The 10921-nt window shown below is 40.5% G+C and overlaps 1 protein-coding gene across 2 annotated transcripts in view; it reads left to right on the top strand.

The window, feature by feature from the left end:
- Positions 1–1133: 1133 nt before the first annotated feature.
- Positions 1134–10921, top strand: part of uaca.L (uveal autoantigen with coiled-coil domains and ankyrin repeats L homeolog) — a 44598-nt gene continuing 34810 nt past the window's right edge. For both annotated transcript variants that reach the window (XR_001934916.2, XM_018253342.2), the window contains exon 1: positions 1134–1369. Coding sequence is in view for 1 of the 2 variants with exons in the window: in XM_018253342.2 (XP_018108831.1) it covers positions 1322–1369 (48 nt within the window). In the remaining variant the exon portion in view is untranslated. The remainder of the gene's footprint in view (positions 1370–10921) is intronic.

The following is a 10921-nucleotide window of genomic DNA, read 5'->3' as shown; positions in this document are numbered from 1 at the left end:
CTCTCTGCTAAAAGCCAATTAAAGGGATCCTGTCATCGGAATACGTTTTTTTCAAAATGCATCAGTTAAAGGTGGCCATACACAGGCCGATAAAAGCTGCCGACAGACCAAGTTGGCAGCTTAGTCGGCCAGATCTCGTTCGGATGGGACTAAAAATCCCGTCGGATCGCGGCCGCATCTGTTCATTGATGCGGTCCTGCGATCCGACCGCCCGTTCCCATTCGTTAGGGCCCACGATCGGATCAGCCCGATATTGCCCACCTCAAGGTGGGCATATCAGAGAGAGATCCGCTCGTTTGGCGACATCGCCAAACGAGCGGATCTCTCCGTGTATGGCCACCTTAATAGTGCTATTCCAACAGAATTCTGCACTGAAATCCATTTCTCAAAAGAGCAAACAGATTTTTTTATATTCAATTTTGAAATCTGACATGGGGCTAGACATTTTGTCAATTTCCCAGCTGCCGCTGGTCATGTGACTTGTGCCTGCACTTCAGGAGAGAAATGCTTTCTGGCAGGCTGCTGTTTTTTCTTCTTAATGTAACTGAATGTGTCTCAGTAGGACATGGGTTTTTACTATTGAGTGTTGTTCTTAGATCTACCAGGCAGCTGTTATCTTGTGTTAGGGAGCTGCTATCTGGTTACCTTCCCGTTGTTCTTTTGTTTGGCTGGGGGGAAAAAGGGAGGGGGGGGGTGATATCACTCCAACTTGCAGTACAGCAGTAAAGAGTGATTGAAGTTTATCAGAGCACAAGTCACATGACCAGGGGCAGCTTAAGTTAGAAACTATGTTTCTTTTTCTGGCTGTTCAGTGAAGAGAAAATAGGGACTTTCCAGTACAAATGAGGGACTGCATGTTGAGCTGTAAAAAGAGGGACTGTCCCTCCGAAAAAGGGAAAGTTGGGAGGTATGATTATTAATCCATATGATTAAGTATCACAATTACAGCTATGTTATCCCAGTCCCACAGGTTAACGTAACATTGCGCCATATAATGTTTTCAGTGGCCGTTCCATGCGTCTGTCTAGCCTGCTCTATTCTTTCTCCCGCTGCGCCACCTGCCTATAAAGCCCCGCGCTCCCTCTGTAAGGTGTGTCCCAAATCTAAGGAAAAAGTTCCTAAAGGAAGTCCCACCTCGTAACTTTCTCAAGGCTGTGATTGGTTTATAGCTCGTCAATCAAGGGAAGGCGAGAGCTCCGATTGGTTGGGCAAAGTAGATTCAGTGAAAAGCCACAGGGGGAAAACTGTGAGGAACAAACGTTATTTCCATAGAATCCCAGCGGAAAAGCGTAATGTGTGGAGGGAGAGACACAAGGGAATCATGAAGAGTTTAAAGTCCAGGCTGAAGAAACACGAAGTGACCATAACAGTAAGTTGGGACTGGGGCGGACTCCACAAAGAGAGCGAGCGGGGGAGGACATGGAGCAGCTGTAATCATGTGCCGGGAGAGGGCGAGTGGACCTGTGAGCAAAGTGTAGCGCTAATAGTGACAGGCGGCAGCGAGGGAAGGTGCGGGGTTGATACAGTGTGGCTGCGTCAAGTGAATTTCTAACAGGAGCGATTGCCAGTTCTCTCGCCTCCCGCCAGGTGATCGTGACTGTACCGTGAGGTAAAATGATAAAACTACGGGGAGGAGACGGAGGAGGCTGCTGGGGGGCTTTCCTATGTCACATGCTGACTGGCAGGACATAGCGCTGATTCGGAGTGCGCTGATTCGGAGTGGGCTGAATAGGAGTGGGCTGATTCGGAGTGCGCTGAATAGGAGTGCGCTTGGGCAGTCATGCTGGAAGCCAGTGGACTCTTTCACTTCAGGTGTCACGTGCCATTGGTCAGGGCCCCCTTCTTAGTTTCTAATAATGTCGCAGCTATAGGAATACATTGGTCTGTCAGACATTCCTCTAAGAACATCTGGGGCAGCAAATAAATGTTCACTGTAAACCTCGCTATAATGGCTCTCCAACCTTTATATATAGATACATATGTAATTGCAGACCATCTCTAGAGGGGTAAACATGCCCTATTAGTAAGTCTCACACTTGGCCTTCAGGCTGGGCCTCCAAAAAATGGGGGATGGGCCCATCAGTTTGGGGCAGTGAGCCTGATCATCATTTGTTACACAGACCGTGCAGGAGGGGGACATTTAATTCAATTTAGCCCTTCTTCAAAAGTTTTGGGAATCAATTGTTAAAGGGTTTCATAACTTTTACTATGATGTATTCTGATCTTGCCCACTCATTGTGTATTGTTCCCTTCCCTTTAGATTGTAAGCTCTTTCTGCACAGGGCCTTCCTCACCTTTTGTACCGTTATTGATTGTGATGTGTATATAACTCCATATGTTCTAGCGATGTGATTTAGTTGTATAAACACATTTACTTCACGTCGCTACGAAATATCTTGGCGCTATATAAATACATGTTAATAATAATGTAGAGAGGGATATTCTGAGACACTTCGCAATTGGTTTTCATTTTTTATTGACGGTTTTTGAGTTATTTAACTTTTTATTCAGCAGCTCTTCAATTAGCATCTTAACCTGTTAATCTGGTAACTAGAGTCCAAATTACCCTAGCAACCATGCATTGATTTGAATAAGAGACTGGAATAGGAGAGGTCTGAATAGAAGGATCAGTAATAAAAAGTAACAATACATTTGTAGCCTTACAGAGCATTTGTTTTTGTTTTTTAGAATAGAGTCAGCGACGCCCATTTGAAAGCTGCAACGAGTCAGAAGAAAAAGGCAAATAACTATAAAACTATAAACATTAAATATTGAAAACCAATTGAAAAGTTGCTTAGAATTGGTCATTCTATAATATAATAAAAGTTACCTTAATGGTGAACCACCCCTTTAAACAACAGCGTATGGCACAGAGAATCAGCACTGTGTATTAGTGATGTGCGGGTCAGGGTTTTCCTGACCCGCACCCGACCCTACTGCCGCCCGCGCTTCCGGGGTCCTTTTATAGACCCGCGCCGACCTGCCCCACCGATGACGTCACAAAAGGGGCGGGGCGAGCAGATACAAGACTATAAAGGTGGCCATACACAGGCAGATAAAGCTGCCGATATCGGTCGTTTGGACCAATTTGACAGCTTATCTGCCCGTGTATGGGGGCTTCTGACGGGTCTTCCCAATCGATATCTGGCCACGATATCGATCGGGAAGGTTTGATTTTTAACCGACCGACCCGTCGGAGCCCCTTGGCGCATCGTAATTCGGCCGAACGTTCGAATTACCCCCGATATAGCCATGCCGTTAGTGGCATATCGGGGAAAGATCCGATCGTTTGGCGATGTCACCAAACGAGCGGATCTTTGAGTCTATGGCCACCTTAAGACCGGAAGTCGGATGCCGGCATTTGAAGGTGGCGGGCGGGGAGAGCAGGAGAAGAGCTTAACCCACACCCGCCTGCCACCCGCAAGGAGCAGTGCGAGGTCGACCCGAACCCGCGGTTATCGGGTCGGCCCACACATCACTATTGTGTATTATCAAGTGATACAAGCCTATCACATAATGCACTGGGTGGTTGGTAGTAATTCCTAAACATTTTCAGTAAGGGACAAGTTTCAGTATTTTAATAAATAAAGGTGAATGGATTCAACAAGTTCAATCACGATGCTTCTGTCCATTGAAGCTGATAATGCAAAAACGAGAGGTGTGATGAACTTCAGTCAGACGCAGTGGATTGCTGCAAAATTGGTTCATCACACCTCTCGTTTTTGCAAGTTTCAGTGTTTTGTCCACCTGCCACTGAGCTTGAAAACACTTGTCAGCCTTTACCCTTAAGAAGAATGCGTTTGGAAAGGAGGAAATAAGGGAGCAGAAATGAGGAAGAAGATGGGTAGGTTGCAAGTCTGGGCATGAGGTGGGCAGATGGCTTTCTTTGGAGAGGGAATTGAAAATGAGTTATGGTAACAGCGTGCTTGCCAGAAAAAATTGTGGAATACGCCTTAGAATGAATAAACTGGGAAGATCTAGAAAGATGAGCTACAGATACAGCTCCCTTTGTTAGGGAACTAGAGAATACATACAAGTGACACATGTTTGTGAAAGGGAATTAGATGTACAAGGAGAAATAATACATAAAGATAATGCAATACCATTATCATAGTGTAACAAAAGTATTTCATAGCTTTAAAATGTTTTGAATGAGATATACATAGACAATTCTGATCCCATACAGTAAAACCCTTATGTTAAGCTTTTTAAGGGACCACAAAACCCATAAAATGCAGGAAAATGTAAAACGGAGGGTATAAAACCGAGGTTCGAATGACTTAAGATGTAACATAATGTTTCACGAAAAGTAACATTCACAGGGGACTAAGGGGCATTTGGAAGGAAAATGGGCCACCATTATGGTAAAATCTGGGAAATACACCCATTGAAATGCAATGGAATACTTCAAAAAGATGCAGGAAAAGTAAAATTGGGGTCTCGCTTTATATGACACAAGTCGACTTTGGACCTTGTTTTAAGAATGAGTTCTTTCCAGAATCTGGGTCAGATTTTTGTATAAAAAGAGTTGCTATCAACATGGGATGCTTATTTATCATCAAACACAGGCTACTATCATGTTATTACTGTGCAAAAGCAAATCAGAAAGTCTCTTTATATATGACATTGTCTGGGAATGACTGCTGTATTTCTTAGCTTCTGATTAAAGGCTTTCTAGATATTAAATCTAGATTGCACTAGTATTTGGTTAGCAATAGCAAGGATACTTTTTATACTGCCATAAGAAAGAATGTAACCAATGTTTAACGAATAAACGTTGCAGTGTATCACATGCAACATTATACAACAAGACTTTGATGAAGAACGCGCATCCTTAGCCCTGGGATTTCGTTTTAATGCACAATTAAAACTTTGAACCATAACATTTGTGAAGGTTTTTCATTACTTTAGCAAGTAGTCCATTTTAAACTTTTTAAGGTAACAAATAAACCCAAATTTGCAAATATGTGCAGAATAACACGTTTTATTGAAGAAATGTTTTACATTTTGCTGAACTACTGTTGCATGGGAAAAAGGGTGTCACAAAGAAGAATAGGAATGCGGGGGTGAGTTGAATATAATTTATAGTATAAAAAGGAGGCATCTTTGGACCGACCTGCTCCGCTGCATGAGACTACATGCAAGTGGAAGCCGCTTAAATGAATGGAGTTGGGGCACAGAATGGATTCGCTTCTCTCGTCCTGCAAAAGTCCACAGGCTGCAATCGGCTGAGCCTGCACCCAGAAGCATTGTCTCTGTTCGGGTGCAGGCAGACATGGCGGGTCAGCCAAATAATGTAAGAGTTCGCTTTTCAAAGCCGATATTTTCCGCATCTGCCTACACCGGAGCAGAGACAATTCTTCTGGGTGTAGGCACATTAACCAGAAAGCAGCAGCATAGGAGAGGATTCTCTGCCTATGTTTCTCCTCCAGCCAAGATCAGCCTAGTGTGGCCCTAGCCTACTGGGCTCCTTATTAACATCTTTGGGCGCTTTCATGGGAACTTAGGGGACATCCTGTAAAGTTTGGCAACCCATATTGTAATACCGCAGTCTGTTGCGGTTTATATTGACCGGGAGTCCCACACCCAAAAGCTGGACTAAATTACTTGTGCTAATACAGCTGAGGAAATCAGGTTTCAAATTGCTAATATTTTAACTGGACCACGGCTTTCATAATACAGTATAACCCCTGCTAAATCTGCACCTATAGTAACATATTTCGCTTTGAACTGTGGCTTGTCCAGCTCTGAAAAGACCACCAACAGTGATGTACTCTCGTCTGCGCAGATGTATAAATTAGTTTATGAGGCATTCATGCAGTTCAGTTCCACTTCTGTTTTCTGGTTATCACAGAAAACTGCACTTCTGGTGGTCCTTGAGTAATAGAATTGGAAACCTCTTAAAAGCAGGTTGATCACACCATTTTTCTGGATTCCATGCATTGTTATATGCCCTAGAATAGTTTAGGAGATTGCAAACTTCAGTTAAATTGTACCACGTGGGTGTTGATATTGAGGGTAGATCACCTTTATGTCCTGCTGCCTGAATCTGCCTAGTTGTGGTGGGATGTTGGTCCTGATGACTGGCAAGCTGAGCTAGACTATTTTTGACAAGAACGGGGGGGTTCACCCATGGAGCTTATTATTAGTATCCTTTATTAAAGGACCAGTAACATCAAAATCAATTTTTGAGAAATGCGTTACTATACATTTAGTATACATTGAAAAAAAAAACACTAAGACAAATTAAACTTTAAAATCGCAAAGCCTTTATTAAGAAATAACTTGCGAAACTCCTCTTCTGTTCTTCGTCAGAAAAGGCAATGGCAATCCATTGTACGGTGCTCGATTTCTCCTCCCATCAGGAAGGCAGGGAGGAGAAATCGAGCACTGCACAATGGATCGCGATAACCTTTTCTGAAGGGAAGCGCAAGCGGAGTTTCGGTAAGTTATTTCTTAATAAAGACTTTGTAAAGTTTAATTTGTGTTGGGTTTTTTTTTTTAATGTATACTAACATTTTTTTTTTGTTTATATGTAACTGGTCTTTTAAGCACCACCACATTTTAGTTCTTTACATTAGTTCTTACACATAGATTTATTCTCCTTTCCCTGCCCCGGTGCTGCTGCTTACAATCTAAAATCCCTGTTACATTCATACAACATATTAGGTTGAATTTTATCTGGAACCAATTAATCTGCCTATATGTTATGGGGTGTGGGAGGAATTCCATGCAGACTCATTGCACATAGTTTCTTGGTTAGAGCTGAACCAAGTACAGGAATGGGATCTGTTATCCAGAAAGCTCAGAATTAAATAAGGTTGTCTCCCATGGACTCCATTTTATCAAATGATCCAGGTTTTTCTTTGTAATAATAAAACTGTACCTTGTACTTGATCCAAACTAAGATATAATTAATCCTTTTTGGAAGCAAATATTAATTGGGCTTATTTAATGTTTACATGATTTTCTAGTACACAAGATATGGAGATCCAAATTACAGAAAGATCTGTTATCTGGAAAACCACAGGTCCCGAGTATTCTAGATAACAGGTCTGTACAGTACAGTATTTTAGAGATGTGCAAACTTATGTTAAATAGGCGTGTGTATTATGTTAAATAGGGCTGCTGGCTGTGAGAAATGGCTTAACAGCCCTTAAGGGGAATGGCACAACTGCCAGAATTTTGCCAAGTCTGCAATTTCCAGTTTGGCGGGCAGCAACATGCTTGCTGGTTTCACTGAAAAATGCAAATGACACTATGAGGCACCTCTCACGTGACATACATGATGCCTCCCATAATGACAGGAATGAATGAGATTCACCTGTTTGTGGATTTTGAATAGAATATGCAAACACAAGCATTTGCAAATTAAATGTTACTTGTGAAGTGAACATATTTTTCTTAAATTCTTTATATTCGTTGTGGAACAGAGAGTAACATCCTTTAATTCATCTGCGCCTTTCAAAATTCTTTTTAACTTCTTATCATGCTGTCAGGATCTTCGTAAATGCATTAGACACATTCTCAAGGGTTGTAGTGTAGTAAAACAAGTTTAAGTGTTTTTTTGTCTGAATCTCCATTAACTCTTGGTGTCTGCTGACGCCTCAACCCCCAACCTTTTTTCTTTCCTCCCAAAGGCATGTAGGTTGAAGCTACTTGCATAACTTGAATTCCAACTACTGGGTGTGTTACGACTATTATTCTTTCTGTGGAATTAGCTTCTTTGTGCAGTTTATTTCTGCAGTGTTTTTGAGCAGAGGCTTATGAATGAATATTAAGCAATGTGACTGAAGTGATTAATCTTGGATTTTAAAAAAGTAAAGATTGTACTATACAAAACTTTTTTTTTTACTTTAAAGAGGCACTATTGTTAAACAAATGGATGTTTCATATTACAAAAGGTTTTAACAATTAAAAGTCGTAAGACATTTTTAAAGATTTTTAGCTTTAATTACCATTACCCCCCTCCACCACTAATCGGCAAATGCTGGGATGACATTTGATTTCTCTGTAAGTAGAGATCACTAGATCCGTGTAGTAGCACACAAATGCACTGCTTACTGATCTATACTAAATCAGTAGCAGGATGGATTCTATATCAGCCAATTACAATTAAGCAAGAAGAAAGAAGAAAAAATTGGGGAGAGAGAGGGAAACAGAAAAAAAATAGATAAGAGTAAGTAGCCCTAATATGGTTTTATACTGTATAAGTAGAAAGTAGTAACATTTGCAAGCCATTCTTCTACTGTAGGAGAAGATGAGTCCCTGCAATAACGTGGTAATATGATTTTTTGGGGCCAGTATTAGTTGGAAACGAGGTTACACCTCTTTTTCTGTTCCTCTGAAGGCATGTGATGTAATAGAATTGATTATCTTGTAAATACTAGTTGGCAACCCAGGATCTCCTGACATATTGATCTTACTTTCATCCATATTTTTTACAAGTAAACCAAATATGATTATATAAAAAAAATTTTTAGGTCTTAGAGGGTAGGTCAAGAAAAGGAAAGTGGAACATGGCAGAGCATCTCTGGTCACATTAACCTTCCATTTAATGGGCTAAGTGTTATTCCTGTGTCTTATTCCTTTGGAACATGTAAGTGCTGTGTATAGAGAGCGCTCTGCCTTGTTCCTTCTGGGATAGTTGGCATTCTTTCATGCGCCTGACATTGGTAACCGGACATTTTGCATCCAGCAGAGAGAACCTGATCTGTAGGATTAGGAGCTGACATGTCGTCTGTAGGAGAGAGACATTTACAAGCACATGAATATGTAACCTGTATTTAGTGTCACTTGTAGGCTTTAAATTAAGCCGTGTGTGGGGTGAACAAAGTTTTTCCAAAGCCATGAGCAGTGACTTCATTACTTACTGTATGTTACTCAGTGTCCTCTATTACTGCAGTTTATCTGAATTGCAGCCCCTGTAAAATTTGAGACAGACAACTGTGTGCAGGATAGAATAGATAGAACTCTGTGCGTAATAGAATGGTGGATAAAATGTGCAGAGCCAGTTCTACAGTCTGTTTGACCCATCAGCAGAACAGTAGATACCGAACCTTTTGGTCAACGTTTTTGTCAACATTAATCATTTACATTACACAGATAGAAAGTTGAGACTTTGATGCATACTGTAGAATGTTTTAATTATCTAAAAGTGATATGTTTTATCTACCTATTGATGGGTAGTTTGGCAGGGCCTAAAGGCAAAAGAAAATTGTACACTATGGTTTATATTCATTTTATTTTACTGTTCCCTAAGCATTGTGAAATACATTATTTTGACAAGTTTTAGTTGGTGATATCTAAGGGCATTTCATAACCTGGTGGGAAATCTCCTTTCCTTCAGGCAATGAAGAGCCCGACAATACCTGCCCCTTAAAATTAATTGGAATTCACATTCAGGTAATCACCGAAAATACAGAAGAAGAGGAAAGATTTCCTATCAAGTGCCCCGTGTGTGGTTTTACATGGTTGGGCGCTGCTATACTGATCACCAGAGTAGACGCTGACTCCAGTAAAGCAGGGTCTTCAAGAGGCAAGACTGTTGAGAAAATGTTAGAATATTTCTTCTTAGTTTAAGTACAAACAACAAGGAGCATTGTTGGGAATTTATGCTTTTGGCGGCCAAAAAAAAAAGCTCTCAAAAATCTCTTTGGAGAAAAGTCGGCATATGTTGAATATTTTTCCCACAATTAAGCAAGTTCGCTACATTCATGGCTTTAGAAAGTTTTTTTTTTTTTCCAGAAATCTCTTTTTATTTAGGGTATACACATGTTTGAATGTTCGCTAACTCTGTGGCAGGGATCAAAATGCTAAAACAGCCCTGTATTCAGCTTGTATTTGAATGGCCTCCATGCACATATGATCAAGTGCCAGACCCTTATGGCTTAAAAGTCTTGCTGCATTTCTGATCGATAAACACAGAACTGCCAAAGGCTATTGGAGGTGATTCCCATTCAAAGTGAAATGGAGGGGTGATTCTGAGAAATTTATGTGCTTGAAATAGCTCTGTATGACATTATTTTTAATTTCAGGAGACCTTGTTATCTAAAAGGTAAATGCTATGTGCGTTAATGGTTTGTGAATATTTATCTTTTCTAGGTATATTGCAGCTGTATTCTTATTTCCACCCCAGATATATCTCTGTCATTCTGTAGGTGGTAGACTTTCACTTACTACTTTGTACTTGACAGGCTTAATCCTTTCTGTGACAGTCCAAAGGCCTTAGCTAACAGAGATGCTGGAGGCAATAGTTATATGAAAGTAAAAAAAAAAAAAAAAAATGTTACATTGTGTTTATTAATATCATAGGAATTGCCATGTTTTTGTAGTAGTGCTCTTTAAATTGTTAGTCTTACAATAAAGGTGGCCATACACAGGCCCACACCTACAGTACATCAACAAATCGTCCCACTGACCAATTGGACAAATCCAGTACAACTGACCATACCAAGTATGGCTACATTTTTTTTTTTTTTTTATTGTTCATAACTTTGGCCCATTCAGAACCCAAAATGATCAGAACAGTTACAGCTGCTCCAGGTTTGCAGGATTATCGCTCTAAAGGGCAGTATGATAAAAATTGGCCCACACTCAAGCATATGTAAACTTTTTAAAAAAGAAAAAGGAAAATTACTCAAAGTGGTTTTCCAAGCACTTTTGCAATTGAAATTAATATGTTTTTCCATTTTAAGCGGTATACAATCAGAAGGAGAACTGTGAACTGTTCTAATGTTGCTTTGTCCAGGAAAGAAATCGGAAAACCTGAGCAGAGCAACATCAGAACAGTTCTCTGTTTTTCTTCTGAACATTTACTGTATCTCTCCAAATGTACAGACAGAGGAGCTTGACCATCAGTGCCCCTATTGTAAAAAAAATATATATATATTATATTCGTTAATAAAAAGCTTAATCATTC

Source organism: Xenopus laevis, chromosome 3L (assembly GCF_017654675.1).
Source record: "Xenopus laevis strain J_2021 chromosome 3L, Xenopus_laevis_v10.1, whole genome shotgun sequence".
Taxonomy (NCBI): domain Eukaryota; kingdom Metazoa; phylum Chordata; class Amphibia; order Anura; family Pipidae; genus Xenopus; species Xenopus laevis.
This window is presented reverse-complemented; position numbering and strand designations above follow the sequence as displayed.